At 40.0% G+C, this 22,804-nt stretch overlaps 1 protein-coding gene across 10 annotated transcripts in view; it reads right to left on the minus strand.

Annotated features, from left to right (window-relative positions):
- Positions 1–22,261, minus strand: part of PAQR3 (progestin and adipoQ receptor family member 3) — a 30,851-nt gene extending 8,590 nt beyond the window's left edge. The window contains exons 1-7 of one of the 10 annotated variants that reach the window (XM_081130326.1): positions 21,935–22,261; positions 18,675–18,837; positions 14,186–14,341; positions 12,030–12,227; positions 9,792–9,882; positions 4,876–4,993; positions 333–3,293 (exon numbers count right to left, since the gene is read on the minus strand). In XM_081130326.1, the coding sequence (XP_080986452.1) occupies positions 4,914–4,993; positions 9,792–9,882; positions 12,030–12,227; positions 14,186–14,341; positions 18,675–18,837; positions 21,935–22,119 (873 nt within the window). In that variant the 5' untranslated portion in view covers positions 22,120–22,261 and the 3' untranslated portion in view covers positions 333–3,293; positions 4,876–4,913. Of the gene's footprint in view, positions 1–332; positions 3,294–4,875; positions 4,994–5,053; positions 7,735–9,791; positions 9,883–12,029; positions 12,228–14,185; positions 14,342–18,674; positions 18,838–19,892; positions 19,962–20,399; positions 20,468–21,934 lie in introns of those variants that run through there. The other 9 variants (XM_081130323.1, XM_081130324.1, XM_081130329.1 and 6 more) reach the window with 9 other exon arrangements.
- Between the last annotated feature and the right edge of the window lie 543 nt (positions 22,262–22,804).

Genomic DNA, 22,804 nt, shown 5'->3' on the forward strand with positions numbered 1-22,804 from the left:
AGAATAAGGGATATGTAGAATTTTATTTCAGGAAAAAAATATGTAGCTGAAACCCTGAGTTTTTAAGACGTTTACAATGTAAAATCATGTTGCATTTAGTAATGTACTTTATTAAATTACTACCTTCACCAAATATTCTCTAAGTCATAAGTGACAGTGTTTTTCATTAGGTTTGGGGGTGGGGTAGTTGTAATGAAGTGCACAGAACAGTCGAAGCCACAAGCCTTATAGGCAGGACCCCGGATCCTGCTGCGAGTACCTCTGCACCGATGAAGAGATCTTAAACTGCCTACAAGGTACCTAATGAGGAGGGACTAGTGTCTTAATTCTGCTAGTTGATTGTGTCTTTAGTGAAAAGAACCCAGCTACCAAATTGCCTTTTTTTTTTTACACCACAAATCCTAATGAGAAACTTGAGATTTTACAGAAACCGTCTAATAAGATAGAAATTGCATATATTAATTAATGTGAATGCAGTGTCTATGCTTCCTATGTCTTCAAGTATTTTAAGTTATAGTTAACTGTCCTCTCCTATCAAATTAACATGTAGAAGTTTCTAGAACTGTTAAAACTATTTGCAAAATGGGTGGAAACTCTCATCGACTGGCACTCTCCTTGATTGCTATATTTTAAATTAATTTTTGAACCCAATTAAAGTGTATTTTATGAGTAATCTTATTAGAATCTCTTAATTATAGTGTCCCATTTGGGATGAGTTGTTTGCTTGTTTTCACAGTTCTAAACTTGGAAAGAAGCAGAGTATATGTACCTAGGCCATATATTCACTTTTATTGCTTCTCTTTTCCATTTTAAAACAGAAAGAAATTTGTGGGCAAACAGGGAAGCAATATGTGAATCACAGTTAGCAGAGGCAGACCAAGCATTACCTTACTGCTTCAGAGCTGTACCTTGGAGCCCAACTGCACCAATACTTGTCCTGTGTGTGCCAAAGGCAAATATTATGTTTGCACCTTTTTTTTCTGATTCTCAGGTTGATTAACGTTGATTAATAATGCTAATGCAAATGCTTAAGTAGATGTTCTTTAAAACTTTATGAAGTAGATTGGAGGGAGACTTACTCTGAAAAGTGAAGAGTTGATGATTACATACAGTAAATTCATGAACTACAGCAGGTTTGGAGCAAACAGAATAATTTTTTTTTTAAATGAAAGTCTGTTGGTTGATGTATACACAGTGTGCTTCTTTGGCTGTTTTAGTTCTTGGCCTTGGTCTCTGCTAGACCTCATGAGTTTTGTAATTTAGAAGAGGTATTGGGTGAATTAGTGTGGTCTCCATAGGATGTAAACATGAGACACTGAGACTCACTATGATATTAAGGCCTTACTTACATTTGCTTTTCATCAATACACTGAATATTTTAAAGCACTTAGACTCTGGCTGATAATGTTGGATAAATTCTAAGGAAACAACTTTGACATTGTTTAAACTATTTGCATTCTTGTTTCTTATATCACAGCCCAGTGACTTCCCTATTTACAGATTACAGCTCAGAGGAAACACGGGATTCAGTAGGGGCCCCGGTGGGATAGAAGTGGGGAGATTCCTTTGTGTTAAAGTAGAGGCATTTTCCCAGGCAGTGCAAGATAAGAGTTGCTTTCCATTTTCAGTGATCCCCTCCCTACAGCTGATGCCCAGCTCATTCCTTTGTGAGACTGATGAGAATTAAGCTCCCAAGGCATGTGAAAAGTTGAACATATAACTTGGCACAGCACTCAGTAAAAGTTCGGCTCTGTGATGGGATGGTCCAGTTCTTGTTTAAGGAAGGAAAGTTGAAAAGTTATTTTCCTGTTACTAATGAGGTGTGCTCTGTGCTTTAGCATGTTAAATAGTTATAACTCTAAACCTGTAATACTTGAACATCACTGAGGGAAGTAAATTATGAAGCAAGCAAAAATCTGAGGCCAAAGGTTTTTCTGCCCTAACAGCTTTAATCGTGCTTGTTGATTTTAAATAATCTTTCTAAAAGTGGACCATTTGCTTAATTATTTTAATAGTTTCACTTCAACAACATGTTAAAGATGAGCATTTATGGCATTGAAGGATGTCTCTGTTAAGACACAAGTCGCTTGGTGTATTGTTAGGTGGAGGAGCAAAGGTTGTAGGCTGGATGAAAATTTAACTGACTAGAATATTTATTCAAAAGGGTCAGTCTGGGAAATGGTGTAACTGTTCCACTGACCTGCCCACCCGTGTGTGTGTGTGTGTGTTTGGGCACGGTTAGGGCATCATTCAGGGTTGTAGGTAAATGCACCTCCTGACCCTACCCTGTTTATTGTTCAGCAGTGATAGATTGTTGTGCTCATCTTGCTGGTGGAGAAGACTAAGGTGAACCTGCTCTCTGCTGTGACGTTCACCAGGCACAGCAGTGTTCACAGTTCAGCTGCCTGCCTGGTTTATTTTAGGTTCTGGTACTTCCTGTAAGCATTGCTGTAGGTACATGTGTATTAATATCACTAGTCCTGAGGAGTTTGGGTACACTTGTTTTAATATATGTAGGATGTGCAGTAGCCTTCTCCTTTTTAAGCAAAATTACTCGTCATTTTTGATTCAATATTGAGCTGCCAGATCTACTGTGAGAGTGAGATGGCATATTTACTGTGAGAATAACATAATGATAGTTTATTTGAAAACTTTTATACACACTCGTGTTTATATATTAAAGGTAAATATGTAAACACACGCATGCATATGTCACATGTCTCTTCGGTGGAGTTAATGTGAATTTTTAAATTTTAAATGGAATTGCAACCACAATCATTATGAAAGAACTTTCACTCCTAGTGAGGGTTTACAAAAGCCACTATAGGATATGGTAGACAGGAGATGCAAAGGGTCATCACTTGGGGTTACTTTTATTTAAAAACTGATTGTGCTACTTTTGAAAGAGAATTGTTATTCCTATGCTCTTTTTGTGATTAAAAGTCATCTGTAGTAAGCAGTAATAGTGAACTACTTTTTAATTGCTGGCAAACAGCTTTAAGTGCACTTTCTTTGATTACATTTCCATTTTTTGTTAAACTTGAATTTCCTGAAGCCTTTTATGTACCACTAAGCAAATAACTTTAACATTTATTAAGCCTGATTTACATCTTGATTATATTTCTAATTGTTATACAACGTACTTTCTAAGGTAACTTCAGTTCTGATATAGCTGGGGAACTGATGAGGTAGAGCAGCTGCTTTCCCTCCTGTGCCTAGTTGAGCACGAACTGATTTTACTGCTTGGTCTTGGCGCTGCGCATTCGTGTTGATGAGCTCTGTCCTCCATTCACCTGGTTTTGTTTGAAATTTAAAGTTATTTTCTTACTGTATTTATCATCCCTGTTTTAATAATCTGCTTCCTTTAAATGCAATAAATCTCAAATGATTACCTATTCTTTATAATCGGTGGCTTTGGAGTTTTTCATTATTTGTTTTATTTGAAAACTGAGGTTGTAACCTTGTATTCAGTTGTGGTGCATTCACGCCACAGACATTAAGCACCTATCGTGTACCAGCTAGTGGCAGAGAAAAATGAATAGATTATGTCTGAGTTCACAGTTTGGGATTCAAGTAAGAAAACCCATTTTAACATAGCATTTTTGCAACAAAAATACTTAATAGCACAGTTTGTTCAGGCACTACAAGTACGGATACTTATGATGAAGGTAAGGCAAAAACGTAAGACTTTGAAGTATCTTGTGAATGTTTGGCATAGTTTTTGCATTTTGTATAATTTCGAAAACTTTAAAAACTGGTAACACACATAACTTAAAATTTGGTTAAATAAAATCTTGTAATCCTTGATTATGTCAGAAAAGATGCTTTTGCAAGATGAAGAGAAGCCCTATTGAGTGGATTGCTGGACTGTTTGGTCTCGGTCCTAATACGTATTATCTTATGTATTATTCCACAGATGGGAGTCTAAATTGGTGGCTTGTGGATTTATTTTTTATGAATGGACTTTTTGTTGTTGAAGTAGTAGCATTTATCTAAAGTTATGTGGAAAAATAAGGGCTTTGTGTCTTTTTAATAAATGGTACAAAGCAAAATATCACAAATTAGAAAAGTTAGATATAAAAAAAGAACAGTGTGGAATGTACCACTGTTCAAATTCAGTTATAGTTAACTTTAGAGACCAATATATGCTGCAATCAGAGCTATTTATATTGAACACCTAATTCCTCCTTGAGGAAGTCCAGCTCCAGGATCCTATGTAAGATGTAGTTAATAGTCTCAGATGAAGGCATGAGCTTTTGAGTTTTATTTGTTGCATATTTAAAAAGATAGTTCACCTTTGCTTCAGATGCTAGACACTATTGAAATTACAACTGTGTTCTGTAGTGGTTCTGATCCCAGATTTATAGAGGACTAGATCCTTGGTGGCTATCAGCCTTGCCCTCTGAACATAGAAGTTTTACTCTTCACGAGACCCCTACTGCTGTTCCCGCTCCCTCCTGAAACTTTCTCACAGTAAGTTCCAGTTTTAGATCGTCACCTCCCTGCCTTCCTCGGGAAGTGTGTATAGGACTTCATCTCCCTGCCTTCCTCGGGAAGTGTGGATAGGACTTCATCTCCCTGCCTTCCTCAGGAAGTGTGGTATAGGACTTCATCTCCCTGCCTTCCTCGGGAAGTGTGGATAGGACTTCAGTAGCATCGGCGCCTCTTCAGGAGAACAGTTACTGTGATAATGCATGTTGGCCCCTCGCCTAATAGCTGAGCTGACTCTTCACGTATTTTGGCAGGGGTGGAATTACTAGGAATGATGGTTTTGGGTGGATGTGGACCTGCTTGCTCAGCAGCTGGCAGGAATCCAGAGGCAGGCTTTGCCCCTTGACATTTAATACAGGGCAAAGGATATCTGTAGGTAGGTACCTGCCAAATGGAGAGTTGTACAGCTTTATGCCAGTCAGTCAGTCTTCGAATGGGTTACTTTGTCCAGGTGGGGTGTCATGAGATGTGACAGATATTCCCTGAATCTTCATTCCTGATTCTAAAATATGATTTTGAAGCTGTTAAGTATTATAAAGGACGAGCAGCACTCAATATATTTAGTAAACCAGTTTATTTACATAATACATATTTTGCCATGCAGCTTGCGAATCACACTCAGCTAAATAACGAAGAAGACAAGCACTATCTTGCTATTTAAAATTGCCTTTATATAGAAAGATAATTGTCTCTCAAATGAGTTAACTATAACCTTATAAATCACTATAGACAATTTAAAACAGCCATGGATAATTTTTAAATGTAAAGTCTGTCAGTAAAGAGCTTTTACATAGGTAAAATTAAAACCAGTCCTTTTAGTACTGTAGCTGAATGGAGTACTTTAATCTTATTTTAATAAATCTAGTAAAATAAAAATAACTTAAATATACATTATTACAAGGCTCAGATTTGTAGTCAATTTTTAAATAGTTATTCTTTAATGTTAACAGTGTCTTAAAATTTTTTCCAGTAGTAATGTGCACACAGTAGGTGGTCAATAAATGCTGATATACAGAAGTGTTTATAGTTAACAGCAATCCACATTCATTCATCCCCTACATTATAATAAATACATCATAGTAAAGATAGGAATGAGAAAGGATAGCTTTCTTACAATATTTAACACTTTCATGAAAAGATGAAATGTTTACATGGTATAATTCTCCTTACAGTAAGAACTTTTGTACTCAAAAAACAGTCTTAAACACATTATGTTCTTTTTATCTATTAATCCAGATGACAAGTACTAAATAATACACTACAACAAAAAAGAATATTTTTAAAAATTAAAACTGGAGGTTCAATATGTTTTTGAGAAGACTTTATAACAAAAATGGTCCCTGACCTAAAATAACTAGACTGCTCCTTCATTTTTAAATTAATTGTAAATAGTGTATTTTGTTTGGCCAAAATGAAAAAAATATCTATTTAAAAGCAATAATATCATGCAAGCCAATAAGGGATGCTTTAGGGAAAATATATCCTATTATCATTACACTAGAATCTTCAATATTTAGCACATGAATAAAATTTGTGGCCTTATGCGATAAGAAAGCCATCTTCAAAGTAGTACTCCATCAAAACACAGTGTGTCCTTGGCATACTGGGAAAATTCTCTTTGCTGAGATCCTAGCATGGGGAATTATATTCCAAAAACACTACACTGAAAAAAATACAAAATTTTATAGATGCATAAACTGAGGCACATTAAAGTTAACATTCCTAGTATCGGATGTACAAATGGCATTTTGGGAATATACTTCACCATCAATCAACATTTCTGATATTTAGGAATTCCAAGGTTCTGAAGATATACCAATATTTAAAGCAGTTCATGTCAACTCATTAAGAAACTTGGGTAATAGTTTATATTCCAATAAACAACATGTTTTTATGACTGACTGCTTTAAGGGATTTAATTTATGCATATGAAAAAGACCAAAGAAGAGGAGTGTCACGTTGTGTGGTAGGGCATGGAGATCTATTTGTTAAGTATATACACTAAAATGCCCATTTAATTTTGCGGGCCCCCATATTAGTGTGTGTTGATACTCTGAGTTAGTACAATGCGAACACATGTATGAACAGAGAAAGACCAGAGCACAGGTGAATAAGCTGCCATGAAATGGGGCATTGGCATGACTGTTCTAAGGCGTAAGGTTCATTCGGGGTCAAGACTGGGCCACCTGGATTCTATGGCCTTGAAAGTAGCACCCATATAGCTGGGAACCCCCATCAGGAAATTCAGGATTGCAAATACAGAGGTGAAAGCTGCAGGGAGTTCGGAACCAAAAACCTGCAATCCACTGGCAAGAGTTCCATGGTTACATGGACTTAAATAATATTACTTGAAATTAAAAAGCTTCAATGGCTAATCACTTGGTTATCAGACTACAGAATTTATCACCTGATCACGTAGTTTTTATGGTGTCTGCTATCTGATGGGAAATGACAATGCAAGGTATTTTCGTCTTCTCAACATGTCTTTCAAGTTAAAGGAGAAGAGGTTTAAAACTTTTGTTCCAGAAAACTAACAAGTCCGATGTTCCGAGGGAGAAGGGAACCCACAGCTAATGGAAGTAACATCTTATCTGCCAGCTGCTCACAAACCATGTGAAGGCCAGTGACGATTCACAATCACTATCCTGGCTTGTGTTAAGCAGAGGCTGTCGTAACCCTCGCCTTGATGAGGCACTTGAACTTGATCATCTGCAGCAAATATTTTCTACCAAAGTAATCACACAGGATGACTCCATTTCAGAATGGAGGTGAGCCCTTCCTAAGGAAATGAAGCTGCTGGTAAGTAAAATGCATACTATTTCTACTCTGGTTTCACATTCACTGTTATTCAGACGTTTCTTTTGAATGCCAACTAATTTTCACTTCCTGTACAAGCAGCGGTTTAGTAGTTTTAAGGGCCTGTAAAGCAGTTACTATTACAGATTCCAAAGTGTATTTTCCTATTTTTATAAAGTATTACTCATGATATATTAAACAGGAAAAAAGGAAAAACTAATGGGAATCTTAGAAATATTGGGGTATACAAGTCCCCGTTACATATTGCTCAACAGCTGAACACAGCAGGCAGCCATACCTGAATTCACAGATGTGAAACATAGTCGGGACAAGGCTTGCTATGTCTGTACTGCATGACATACACTGTTGACTGGTGCCACCAATATAACATCACTACTGCAAGGATGTGCCATATTTGGTGGCTTGATCCGAGGTAGTTTAGTTGTCCTGGAAAGGAAGGTAGAAAAGAGTATTGACTGTAATATTTTGACATTAAAATAAAAAATTTTTTATCTCTGGCCTTGAAAATATGACTTGGCAGCAAAAAGATTTTGGTAGTCTCAGAACTCCTAGAAACTGACTTGAAATTAAGACCCAAATATTTTTTAAGAAAGGATGAATTCATATTTGAGTCTGATTTTAAGGTTTTATTCATAAGTACTCTGGTGAATTTTAGAAATATTATTCCAAATGCGTTTTCAAAAATCTGACTTGGTTAATTTCAGAAATTTGACCTTTAATCTCCCATGTCTCAACTTATATCTGGTGAAGCTAAAACATTCCATGAGAGAAGCAAAGGAGACTGGTGCTACAGATCACAGAGGGAGCTGATAGGAAGCAGATACACTGCTGTGTTTGGCTGTGAGTCAGCTAGAAGCACGTTTTTATTTCAAGCAGCTGTGTAAAGACAAAGCTCAAAACTGCATCTTGAGCTATCAGACTAATGAAATAATCTGCAAAATGTAATTAGTGATGGGTTAATTAAGGTTGGGTTAGTTCACATACAACTTAGAACTATTTCTCTTTGTGGTTAAAGGTTAAATTCCAGGAGATTAAATCATTAACATGTGGGAAGCTTCTTGAAAAATAAAATACAGAGCTATGAAAATTTAAATGTAAATAACTTTTTCTTACTCTGTGTTTGTATGATCATGTAATGTAAATATCTCTAACCTTTCTCTCTTTTTCTTACCAAGAAAAATAATCAGTACACTACGTAGATTTTAAAGTGTAAGTCAACAGAATTCCTTCTGAAGGGGTTCTTAGCCCTTTTTTCTGTGTCACGGACCCCTTGACAGGCTAATGAAGCCCATAGATTCATTTTTTAAAAACCTAAAATACAGAGGATTAAAAAGAAAACTGATTCTATTGTTATACGAGAATCATAGATCTACTAAATTCTGTCCATGGACACCTGAGGGATGCTTGGACTTATCAGATACCATTGTGATGTTTATATACTGTTAAAAATATACCCTGGGCGGAAATTAAGTTCTTAAGTATAAATTTGTTTTTGTGTGTTTTTTCTAAATATGTTTTTACTGACTTTTAGAGAGGAAGGAAGAGGGAGAAAGAGAAATATTGACGGGTCACCCTGTCCCTTACTAAACCACCCGTTTCACTTGTGAGACTGGGGTTGAGGGACATCGTTATAACGGCTGACGTTTACTAAGTGCTCAGTACTGGTGAGGCAATGTGCTAAATGTAATCCTCACAGTAACCCCAAGAGAGAAACTATAATCTCCATGTTTCAGATGAGGAAACGGGAAATGAGAAAATTTAACTTATTTAGCTCGTGCAGCTTGTAAGTGTCCATGTGGGGTCAGAATCCAAGCAGATGCCAGAGCTGACGCTCCTAAACAAGCAAACACATTTTGGAGGACACTGCTCACTCTATCCAGCATCCTCTTAGTTATTTTCTATCCGAAGTTTTTTCTCTGGACTGAGGAACCAGGTAAATCTGTCCTCTTGAGTGACTAGCTTATGTAAATCTTGCAGACATGAAGGCTCTTCACTTTTATTATTTTTGTGTTAGTGCTGGGTGCCAAGAGGCTGACAGCCAGATTGGCGGCCTGTCTCTATTTTGTAGAGCTTTGCGACGGGTAGGTAGGTATACTGTGAAGGGACCCCAAACCTGGCTCCTTTTCACTACCCTCTTATTTTCATTTGTCTCTTTTCTTATTGTAATGTCACACATCTCTCCATATATAAAGAATTATGTGGTGACTGATAATTAGTGCTGTGTAAAAACTGGTGGCTGGGATTCAGAAGCCTCTGTCACTAGTTCACAGTGTGAAATGGTGGTAACCACACCTACTGGACTCAATCCACACTGCGAGGAGGACAAGAAAAGTTTGTGAGAACCCTTTGAAAGTTAAAGTTGCAGCTAACATTGAGACTAGATGAACCATTCCATAACAATTGAAAAAGTAAATCTAAGTTTATACATCAACCATACATTTAGAATAAAGTTACACTCTGATCGCTGTAGGAGCAGCACCTACCTGGAAAGTACCGCTCTGGAACTTTGGAAATGTAGAATAGGAAAGCAAACAGCGCGATCACGTACATCACAACCACGCGGGGCGCAAAGTCCTGAAAAGCAAAACACACTGTTCACAGGGCTGCCTGCTGTGACTGAAATCCCAATTTATATGAATCTAATTTACAGGTTGAATTCACAGGTGGAATTCATAGGTGGAATTCAAGTCTGTTAAATCTGAATTGCTTTGCAGACAGTCTCCAATAATAGAAACCCCACTGTTAACAGTGCAGAAAGCAGTCCACCAGAGCGGAACCTAGAGAGTGCCCTAAAAGGTTAGCGTGCTAAAGGAGCTAGAGCTTTAACAAGGGTGAAAGTCCTACATCAACAACCCTGTTTACAATACAGGTATTATATGGGTGGAGTGCATGTGGGATGGAGTTACCAGATGAGTAAGCTGACTAAAGACCAGGGACTTGGGACTGGAAAGGTCCAAGAGGTTTGGCCCAGTAACGAGGTCTGTCCCACCATCCCAGGAAAATGGTCCTGTTGAATACTATTATGGAGCAGTCCATCTCACAGCTCTCTTGGAAAGCTTTTCCTTGCCCTAAGGCAATCAGCCAGCTTTCATTTATATATATTGTTCCTAATTCTGGCTATAAACCCAATTTACCAAGAAGCCAATTAAGAAAGACAAATTACTTTTCTTCCCTGTTCAAATTACTGAGAATTATCATGGCCCTCCCTAAATTCTGTATTCTCAGACTACTCAACTTAAGATTTCTCAAACATTATAGAACATGCCTCCACCTTACCTCCCAGAATTAGCCCTTCTGGAACTTTCATCTTTGGTTAAGTGTTTTTCTTTCCACCTCTTAAAAATTAGAGCTTATTGGAGAATTTCTCTGGAACTTGGGAAAGTTCCCATTTTTTTTTTTCTGAGTTCTCTAAAATCCACTGTCTTAATGGGTCTGGTTCTCTTTCTTTGTTGTTATAAACTTAAAAGTGATGTGTCACCTCATCCCAAAATTTTGGTCACTTCTATGTCAACAATCAGTTATTAATTTCTGGTCAGAATTAAATCTAGAGTAGTAGTTCCCTATTCTATTTTCTTTACTCATTTTCAGGAAATCGCAATTCTCAAAAAATAATGTTTTCACAGATATCAGGATCACTGAAGTTCCTCATCACTAGACTCTCATCTTCCTTCAATTTCCTAGTTAGGTCTAAAGTATCACCCTTGTCCTCAAGTTGGCGAAGTGGCCTGATGGATACTATCACTCAATTCATTAGATCACAGAACTTCCTATTAGTTTTATACCCACGTGTGCTCTGTCACGGTGTTGCCAACTTCATGCAAGTATATGTAAGCCTACTACTAGTCCTCCACTTCTAAAGAAATCTGATTCTTTTGAGTACAACCTGTATTTAAATTCCCATATTCCAGACAAAGTTCCCACTGCAAAAAGTGTTCTGTGATTTCTGCTATTTGGGGGCATGTCTACTTCTGTTAAAATTTCCCAATTTTACTCTCTAGTGCATACTTAGCATTTTTATATGGCTCTCTAAGAATGTCTTATTTCTAACCCTCTTTCTCAATGCTCCGGAGCTCTCACTGAGGTTCTCCCTGATGGACTCCCGCTGTGCTCCTGGAATAGCTTCTATTACTCTAACGGTTTCTGTTTCTCAGTATATTTTCCTTGGTGGGTGAAATATGCTTCCATGGCTCCAGCTACCAATACAATAATGATTTTCAAATCTTAATTACTAGTCTCAACCTCTAAACTAATTCTATAACCTACCTCCACTTTTATATCCCACAGGTCCCTCAAACTCAGCAGGTCCAAGAAAAATGTCCTTCCCAACTCCTCTCCTCTACCCATAAATACAACACCCACCTGCTCCTACTTCTGTACTTGTGCCATCGCAGGCATCGTCCCTGCCTTAGCTGGCAAAGCCAGAGATGGTGAGTCCTCCTCCGCAGGTAAGGACCTGGGTGCTTACAGACTCAGGGGAACAGAGGGGGAATCGGAATGTATTATTTCACAGGAAGCTACCTCAGAACCAAATGGTACGTACACTTCTCTTCCTGCAAGGTATGCTTATCTGTGCAGGTGTGAAAGTTAGGGCATCATTATGGAATTAGAAATATGCTCTCAAGGGACAAAGACCCAGCCACTTGGCCAGATTACGCTACTTTACCCAAAAGGAATTAAAAGGCCACAGAAAGTGGGGAAAATCGGGACTACATTCAACCTACCTGTACAATAGGAGCACCTATTCCTCCATTGAGCCAAACCCAGTGAAGAGTGGGAATTACTCCGTACCCCGAAACAGAGCAGAAGATGACGGAGCGCAGCCTCTGCCACTGCTGAGTGAGGTAACTGGGGTGGATCTGCGCGAAGAACACTGCCAGGATCATCGCCAGCACGGTGACCAGGTACACCTGGCGCCAGTACTGCAACGACAGGCAACCGGGTTTCCGGGTCATGGACAAGGGAAGGGACAAGGTCGTTTCGGCCTCTACAGTACACATTCTAAAGTACTGGCTTGGTATTTTCATTTCCCAACATGACTACCTTCCTTCTTTAAAAAAGTGCATGTTCCTTGCGACTTTTAGGTTTCTCAGGACGAGCTGCTTAGGGGACCACGTTTATCATAAAAAGCATTTCTGAGGACCTCCTCTATGCTAGGGACAATTTATGTCCCCTAGAAACAAAGAGGACTATGCCGCGGACTCGCCCAGTGGGTGAGCTCATGGACCATGGGAGGAGCAGGCACATAAATCATGGTCACAGTCTAATGAGAGGTCCTGCAACCGCATCACCAGATGCCGCCAACCCACGGGGAGCGATTAGTGTTACCGGGAGAGGCTAAAGAATGCTGCACAGAGGAGACGGCACCTAAGCTGGGTCTTGAGGAATGCACACGATTTCGTGGGGAGAAGAAGCGCCCGGGCAAAAGCAGCACGCGCAGCCGCGTGCGGCGGGAACGCTTGGGAAGGAGGCCGGGGCCAAGCATCTGGAACTCCCCAGGTGGGCACTGTGGGCAGGCGGAGTTCTTGGAGAACGGGAGGGCACGGTGGCTCTTCCAACTGGCTTATCAGAAAGGAAACGAACGGTGATGTAGAAAAGAATGAGGTGACGGCGACAGGTGTTAGAACCACCGACTCAGTAAGGGAATGGGGCTTGGGTTCCTGCTCAACAAGGAAGCTGGGTGTGGGCGCCCGACTCAGGAGGCATTTCTGAAGTTGTCTCATTGGCTGCGTGGATGGGAGAGAGCAGCAGGGATGTGGCACTGTTTCTAGTGTGAAAGGCCACATATGTCGCTTCTATCAATGGAGAAAATGAACACAGATGAACCAAATGGAGTGTGTGTGTGGTGGGGGGGGAAGAAAACGGGGGGGCATCAAACAATGTTCATTAAAAATATATTAGGTTTGAAGGGCTTATAGAATATTTAGGTTTCTAGATGAGCAGCTGAAAACCTCATCTTGAGGCTTGTAAGTTAGCATCTCATAGGACAGAGTTCATAATCTGGGCTCCAAAGACTTCTGTGGAGCTATTCACTTCCTGAAATCACACATCAAACTGGTTGGTTGGTTTGTGCCCAAATGTACATTCTTCTGGACGGAGGGTCCATAGTATGCAATCTCATTCTCAAAGCAGCCTGTGTTCCTTAAAAGGCAAAGAGCCACTACGGCAAGTGAGCATTTAGAAAAGATTAGATACCAGAGAGGGAAGAAAAAGTTTCCTTTAAATGATCACGGGCTGTATTAGCTTTAGTAGTTCTCCTTTCTCTTTAATCTACCCTGGACTTCTAGTTTTTTCCAAAGAGATTTACAAAAAGTGCTTGACTAATCTCTTTGATTATCTGATATGTTTACAAAGAGGTAAGCAGAAAACAAGTTTCAGAGAAACAGAGTAAGATAAGCGAAAGAACTCACACAGTACATGACTGTCCTCACCAAGCTCCTACTTTGCATGTGCCCTTTCAGTTTTTTAATGATGTAAACAGTTTCACGCAAAACAGACAAGTTGCAAAGGCTAAGAAGACAGGAATAGATTTTACTACTAAAGTAAAATCAATGTATAACAAGTTAATTGCATATATATTTAATTATATGCTTATGTTCCAAACTAATTAGGCCTAAAAAGCAAATGGCTCACATATAAGTGGCTATAATTAACATACACTCTTACATTCACACCAGATTTATGACTTTTCTCTTTGCTAGTTTTACGCTGCTGTTGTGTTCACAGTTCTCTGTCACTGTGTAGCGACAGAGGTCTACACAAAACTCTTCTGTTTCTTCTGTCAGTTAATTGTGTGCTTATTCAGAATTTCAAAGAACAATGGCAAAAAAACACCAGGTCTACATGAAAGGTAGAATGAAGAATGTTTTAAATTACTTACATTATTACAATAAAATGCATAAAATACTCCAGAGACATAGCAGCCCAGTATTCCAATAGAAATTCCTGCATAATCTAATGCCATCCATCTTCGACAGGTTTTTTCTGATCTATGGCAGGAAAAAAGATGATAGCCCACAGAGCAAAGCATACAGACCTATAGAAAATAAAACAAAAATAAGTGAAAGTGAAACAAAAAGAAATTAAACCAACTCATGCACAATGCTCAGGGAAGTGGTTAATTCCAGGCCAGGCTTTCCGTTCACACACACCTGGACTTGGAGTTTAGCTCTGTGCTGTACAGTCAGGCAAACTATATTATTTCCCTAAGCCTCAGTTTCCCCATGGGTAAATGGGGATAACAATATATAGAGAAAGAAATTTAAAATCATAGCTATATTACAATATAAAAATTTAAATAGCACTATAGTAGGAAAATTGCGAATACAAATGTTTTAAAAATATCTACTGAGGCTTATTTTGATCCATGAAGCAGTTTCCTTTTTAAAAAGTATTTACTATATAATACATGTTCTTAAAAAAAAAAAATCAAAGAACACATAATTGTCTGATGTAAAAAAATAAACCCCTCCTGTTCAAATCTATCCTCGAAAGGTAGCCACTGATAAATTTACGTCCTTTCAGATATTTTCAATAAATATAGAAGTCCACACACACAACACTGTATACCTTTTTAGATTAATCAAATGGAATCACATTAAACATTCTGTTCTGCAGTTTGCTTTTTTCATTTAAGATTTTTCATGCCTGTGTGAGATTTCATCGTATAGAGTTTACTCTTCAGTTAAATTAACATGGTTTTGTTGTGTCCAAGAAAAAATAATTATGACTTTTGTTTACTTTGTATGGTTGCCAAATGGAGAGCGAACTAATCTGATTCAGTGAGCTGTTCTGAAAACTGATAAGGGTTCTATGGCTGAATCCTCTGCAGACATGAAATACCTGCCACGTGTCGTGCACTAGGGACAAAGATGAAACCTTTACTCTCAGAGAGATTTTTCTGAAACAAGTGAATAAGTGGGGTGATGTGAGAAGTCCCGAAGGAAAAGTCCGTGCAGAGCGCAATGAGAAAATAGAAGAGGGTGGGCCCTGGCTCTGTGGGGATGTATTGGGGAGGTGGGAGTTGTGGGTAGAAACACCTAAACTGAGTGCTAAGAGGTAGATCTGGTGTTAAATTAAGAACATAAATAAAGCTGTGCACATTTTTATGGAGAGGTCCACAGGAAAGGCAGTGTATTGAGGAAAAAGAACCATTAAGGAGTGTCACATGGCCTTCATGACATGATTATGCTAAGTTCTATATATCAAGGAGTTTTAACTTAAGTACTATGAGCTAGGTGTGATACTACTAAAGATTTTCAGTGCATCCTTACAGAAAGGCTGAGACGAGGTCACAGTAGTAGCCCTGGGGAGCAATGACAAGAGCCCATACTAGGCCAGTGATAGTGGGGGTGGAGAAAACAGGACAGATAAACAACATGAAGCAGGTCAAATGGATACACATTTGTAAGCAACTGCTAAGGTGCTTACAATGGTCATCTAGCTCTTCTAGAATCTGGTCATTAAACCTAAGCAGTCGCCATAGCCTCAATATCAAAATTCAAAACAATGTACCTAGTCACCATCTCATTTCTTCATCCAGTCTAAAACCTTACTGGTCCATGGCTTTGGCTACTGAGCTACGAGTCGGTTTACTGACTCAACTTCACATAATTCTAAGAAGCTTGGTTATTTGCTTTTTCACATTATCTTTGAGATTAAATACAGTAAATCCAGAAAATATCAAGGTGTATATCTCACTGAAAGGGAAAGATCTCATTGTCACAATGCTGACTGACACAAAACAGCCTGCAGAGATGCTCGCAGCTTGGAAATAGGCAGGCAGGCGGCAGGTGTGAGGCGGCTGTGCTTGCTCAGACGTTGGGGGGATTTTAACCCAAATTGCACAGGTGGTTCCCTCTGGGAAGTGGAATGTCAAGTGACTTTTACTTACTTCCATGTACTTTTTTGTTTGCTTGAATTTCTCTATGAGTATATCTTACAGGGATAATAAAAAACAACAATAAAGCTAATTTCTTTGTGAACAATAAAAGAGGAAAAAACTACAGTATCAAAGGGGAAGTACAATATACAGTGTTAATGGAGAGCACTGGGTTTTTAAAAAGTGTTAAAAACATACTTAGTATGTCCCGTTTTAAAAGGGATATCTTATTGTTTGAGTTCCTTAGGAAATTGACTGAAAAATTATCTGGCAATCCAAGTATGTTTCAGTTCCTTCTGTGGAACATCCCCCCCATCGGGCAAACAGGTAACTAGAGTGTGACCTCCCACATCTAAGCCCCTTGGCCCAGGGACCAGGCATTTCAGGATCTGGTTCCCGCGCCCCAGCCTCATCTTTCTCCATTCTCCTAGGCTCCTAGGCAAGTCCGAAAGTGCTAAGCTGTCTCTAGCTTCTGGGCCTTTACAGAAACAACTTTTTTCTACTTAAATGCCCTCCTCATTCTCCCTTCTGCCCTCCTACCTGAGTGACCTGATCTTTATGACAGGTTGGTTTTGTTCAGCACTGTATTCCTGATGCCCATCTTAGTAACTGGATTTAGATAGAAGGGATTTAAACATATTTGTTGAACTGAATGTAAATGAACTGAATCTAGGGAAAGACGTTCTCAGCTAAGACAGAAAGACCTCTGGGAAAGTTCAGAGCCCCTGAAATCGCATTCTGTTACTCAGAATGTACTCTGGTTGGCGGGAAAGCATTGAGTATATAAAATGGGTAAAAGTGAAAAGAGAAAAAAATGTCGTTTTAAAAATTAAACGTAAATCAATATTAATACATTTATTCATGGTTTACCATGCTGCCTGCCAATTCTAAGAATTTGGGAAAACTGGGTGAACAAATTATAAATGTAATTTCATAAAAGTAAAAAGTAGGGAAGATGCACTCATTTGTCTTCAGCAAGTTTTACAGTAGGTAACGAAAAGATAATTGCACTGCCAGTTAGGAGAACAGGATTTTACTGTAATGCTGACTAATCCTGGGCAGATCACTGTAATACTTTAGATGTTTCTTTATTGGCAGATTTTTTTTTTTAACTATTTCATCTTTATAATTGTGCAATAAATTGTTTTCTTAGGCCAATATGAAAACTAACATGTTTTCCCTGAACTAACATCAGCTGTGTCTGGGTGGTGATGGGATAAAGGGCAGGCCTAAGGGTATAGGAAAACATGTGGGTTCCTCAAAGTAGATAATATCCATTAACTAACAGGAGAGTACAAACCAGTTTTGCTTATTAATGGTTATTAAGAGCACCTCAGTCTATGTTAAGATATACCTAAAAATTTATAAAAAATTATTCATTGTAAAACTAGCAATGGATTCTAAGAGATATCTAGGCTTCAATCAGGACAAAAATTAAACCTGAGAAAAAGTATACTTTAACAAATACTTAACAGGAAAAGTAATTTTCTAATAGTGATAACAACACAAAATACAGACTATTCTTTCCCTGAAAGAGCTTTAAAATATGATTCCAGAAGCTAGAATTCTAAAAACAAAAATGGTGGGGGGGCAGATTTTCTGATGTGTTTCTTAGTCATTTAAATCTAAAGTTTTAACTTGAGTCAAATGATGAAGGCCTGAAATTAAGTGATACATAATAAAGCAACATCTATGCAGCTGGCTTTCAGAGTCACCTTTTAAACCAATTAGCAACAGGTTAACTGTGGGGAGTGGTGGCCTACGTTTGGAGAAAGTGGGATAGCACCTTTTTCTTTTCATTTTTATGATTTTCTGTACTTTCTGCATTTTTTTTAATTTAAAAAATGTCAACAGGATGTTGGTCCACATTTGTTTTCTTCTTTAGAATGATGTTTGCAAAACGATCAATTGGAACCTCTAAAGGAACTGTATAGACCTTAGAAGAAAAACAGAAGTCCTAAAGAACTAACAAACATAAGAGGTAGAGAGGAAGAGAAACTGAAAATCTGAAACCAGGCAAGTGTAAAAGGACCAAAGGAAACTAACATTAAAGCAATACAAATGATCATCAGCAAAGCAAGACATTAAAATTAGGATGGTATGGAAACAAGTACAGAAATTAGACGTATAAATAGGAAAAAGATGAGAAATTTTCTCAGGTTTTAAGCAGCCACTAGCATTCTACTTCAGCCAGAACATATAGTACAATCAGAGATTCGTATCCTCGTATTAACCTTAAAGCAGAGATGTCTACAAAGGGAAAGAGAAAAGGGAACAGATTTTCTCAATCTGTAAAACTTACTGGACTTCAAATTTACTCTAATCATAATATCCAAATACTTTGGGCGCGTGTCCTGTAAAGTGAGTACCCTAACCTGTCCCCTCTTCTGTGGTTTTTAAAGCAAGCGGTGAGCGTGAAGTGTCGCCTGCCCCAGCCTGTCTAGCGAAAGCTCTCTCTCCCACTAACCGTGTTTGTGAAATGACTTACCTGGAAGCAGAAAAGGCAAATGGAACAAATTACAAAATCTTCTCTGGACGCACTTGCCGAAGGTAGCACATGTGTCATGTCATATATTCCCAGTGTGAAGAAGAGAAAGAAACCCAGCAAATGACTCCAGATGTTTACAGTCTCATTAGATAAAATAAACAAACTGGAAGACAAAAAATCCCGACAAAGTTCAGAATCATAGTAGCTCGCTCACTGTCAGCATTTTAAAGGTTGGGGACGATTTTTCTGGGCTATCTAACACTTGCTATTTTAACCCCTTCTTTGCTTTCCTAAATTTGGTAACATCATTTAGTTTAATTAATTTTTCTTCAAGTTTTTGCACAACCAATCCTAGGCTCTTAGACCTTTTTTGGTGCTCACCTGTATTATCATATTGACAATTTTCTTCCTCTTACTAGAGTTATTTATGTATAAATTCCATCTCATCCTCCAGCCTGTTAACTCCCTGATGGCTGGCACCATTCATCTTTATGCCACCACTGTTTCAAGCTTGAATTACATGCTAAGTGTCTACAGAAATAAATGCACAGATTAAAACTGGATATTAGCTAGCATGCTTTCCTGTTCAATAATAGGTATCTGGAAACCTAAGTGTTAGGTGCAAACTTAAAATACCTTTTAGTATTTGTTAACTACAGATACAAAATTAAATGGACTTGAGAGAAGCAGAATAAATACAAATTGATTGACTGGGAAGACCTTTAATAAGACAGGCATGCTGGAACAACTTTCAAACCATTGTTTTGAAACCACAGTTTCCAGGTGGCATTTTCTTTTAGGAACAATAGGAGGTTACTATTGCTGACTAACTGGTTTGAGTTTAAGTAGTTTTGGCAGCACAGGTTGGTGTACCACCCTGACAACAAGTCAAGAGGCCTACTGTCCCTTCAGCCCCTCTGCAACAAATGAGCTCTGTGATCATGAGCAAGTCATGTAACCTCAATGGCTTCAGTTTTTTCATCTTTAAAACAAGGGAGCTGGATTAGATGTTGCTACAAGACCTTTCCAGCTCCTTAATTTTGTGAAATGTTTTTCCTGTTGTGGATAGAACTCATCTGATTATCTATTAAAAGGTGACATCATGACTAAAAATTAAAATATTCTTGCATTTCTCTTGAAAAATATAATCTTTCTAAACTAAGTCTTTTACTTTCACTGTTTCAGAATCCTTACTAGTAAGCATTAACATTAACCTACTGAATTTGCAGCAGTCACCATGGTTCTTGTTTTCCCATGTTTACACAACAAAAGCAGCAGGGTCTCACACTATCAAACAAGCAACAAGAATAAAGGGAATCTTGTATCATGAATTTCAGGCTTTATCTCATACAAGCATCAAGTATAAAGACTACTTATATTGTGTGTATGTACATAAGGAACAGGACGGAGGAATGTGAGGGGAACACATCTAACTACAAGCCTGCTTTGACAGTCAATACCATGCTCTCTGCCTGTTGCTTCAGAACTTTTCATTTTGTGAAGCTCAGTCTAACCTGATTAACTGAACTGACAGATACGATCTTGGCATGTTCCTTCCAGCTAACAGAGTATTGGCAGAACAGTTGTGACACAATACCTCTCCTTATATCTAAAATCTGTCCTGGTCATGCTTGACAGCTAAAAGAAGAGGGCAGCAGCTGAAACTGGAAAAGACCAAGCTGGTGAAAAGAGCATATAGAAGAATATCCCCAATAGAGGACATACTTTTATTCTGTGCAAAGTTAGGACCAGACTGTTCAGCTTCAAAATCAATAATCATCTTCATCATCATCATCGGTTTAGCTTTGAAGTCAATGGTCACGATGATAAGGCACCATTCATTGTGTGCTTAGGCCCTGTATAGGGTTTCACACATATAATCTCATTTAATCCTTACTGCTTTCCAAAGCAGATACTAGGAACACCCTCACTTTTACAAGTGGAGAAAAGAAGACTCCGAGAGGTTAACTTTTATTCAAGGTCCCACAGTTGTTAAGTGGCAGATCTGGACCCAAGGTTTTTTTTGACTCAATAGCTCAAGATCTAAAGCACTGTATTTCATTTCTCCATCTATAAGATCTGGGCTTTAATATCAGAATGCAGAGGAACACTGCTAGGTGGGTATAAAATATTTAAGGCAATTCACTACTTGCCCTATCCTTGTGGAAATTACATCCACAGCAGGGCCCAGCTCTGATTTCTTGTGTAATAACTTACGCACAGGAGGCACTGGGGAGGGAAGGATTCCTTAGGATTCAAATCGTGAGGTCCTGTGGACCATCCATTCAAGTCAAGAAGGACTGGACAGTGATGTTACCGTGTGACTGTGAGTCACAGAAATACTGTCAAGGCAGGGCAAAGGAACTGGGGAAAGACCATGCTGAAAAGATCAAGAATCAGACACGTGGTGGCTGCTTCAGCAATTCAACAGCCCCGATTCCAGCACTGGGGTTTCTCTCTACAGTGACCCGGAGCTAGCCAACCTCTGTATTTTAATTCTCTTAAAGCGGGGTCCTGTATTTAAGTACATACAGTGAATTTTAACAGAAAGCTCTTCTAAGAATTAGAACACTAATTTTTCAGTTTTATCTTTTTAAACCCAGGTTTTCAAGAGGCTCTTGGTATTAAAGGTTTAGATGATGAAATTCAGAGTTGCTTCAGCAGTGCTCTAGTGGAGGGCGGTGCCCGTTATAGGCTCTCCTTGCCAAAGTGTCTGTCCTACACAGCGTTTGTCACTATGGCTATTATGCAATAGTGTGATTACCTTTTTAATGTGTGTCGCCCAGGCTGGACCTTGTATTAGCAGCTCTGGAGAGCAAGGGCCCTGCCTGTCTCTGCACCACCTGGAGAAGTGTCTGCCCCTCGCAGGGGCTCCACAGGGTCCCCTGAGCGAGTGAAGCAGGGGATCCTGTTACATATCTGACCCCAAACACCTGAATTTCCATAGGGCTGCCCTGAAAATACAGCTTAGGTATGCCCAGGGGCAAGTGTGGCCTGACCACTGTCAGTGGGGCGACTCCAACAGGGACCCCAGTACGCACCCAAAGGAAGAAAAGATGTAAAAGCCCCTCGTAAGCAGCGAAGGGGAGAGCTGGTCATTATGGCCACTGCTGCTATCAGCATTGTTGGGGACCAGGGCCCCGGCGGCGGCGGCGGCGGAGGGGAGCGAGGGAGGGGGTGGCAGAGGGACGGAGGAGGGCCCGGGCCGAGCGGGAAGCTGCGGGGACCGACCGAGCCCGCGCGTCCCCGGGGCTCCGTACCTTTTGATACACAGCCGGGAGGGCAGGTAGGCCCGGTAGCCGTCGGTGATGTACGGGTTGTCCTTGAGGGCCACGGGGATCTGCTCGTAGGTGTAGAGGCGGATGCCGCGGGGCACCAGCACCGGCCAGTACTGGTAGCTGCCCAGCTCGATGTAGTGCGCGCTCCTCAGCAGCTTCTGAGGCATCCTCCCCGGAGCAGCCCCGCCGGGAGCTCGCCCCGGCCCCGCCTCCCCGGGGAGGGGGCCTCCCCGCCGCCCTCGCCCCCGCCCCCGCCCCGGAGCCGCGGACGCCGCGCGAGGGGCTGCGACGCCCCGCTGCTCAGGCCCGGCTCTGAGCGCACACTGGCCGCCGCCGTCGGCGCCCAGGCCCCGCCCCCTGACGTCAGCACGCCGCGCAGGCCCCGCCCCTGCCGTCGCCGGGCCGCGGTGGCGCGCGCGCGGGGCTCACCCGCTCGGTGCTCCGGCTGCTTGGACGCTGCGGGGCGGCGGCGGCCGGCGTCTCTGAGAAAAGCGCGGACCTGCTCACGGGAATACGAGTGTTTTCATCTTTTTCTGTTTTTAACTACAAGCAGCAGTTGTTAAAGTTTGAAAAATCAAGGAGAAAAGACAACGAAGAAAAATAAGACCTCGAGGTAACTGTTCCCCGGTTACTTCATGCTTCAAATCTCACACAGTGTCAGAAGGGAGCTTCGAGGTTTCTAAGCGAAGGCCGGTCCTTTCAAGTGGTTGGAAACAGAGGAAACCTGTGCACATGGGACATTTTCCAAAATCGAGCACCCGCTGAGACATAATGAAAGCCGCACCACAGTCAAAACACTACAGCCATTCAGAGTATGTCCTCAGACCAAACAATGAAACTAGAAATAAACCA

This window comes from Miniopterus schreibersii (assembly GCF_964146895.1).
Source record: "Miniopterus schreibersii genome assembly, chromosome: 1".
Taxonomy (NCBI): domain Eukaryota; kingdom Metazoa; phylum Chordata; class Mammalia; order Chiroptera; family Miniopteridae; genus Miniopterus; species Miniopterus schreibersii.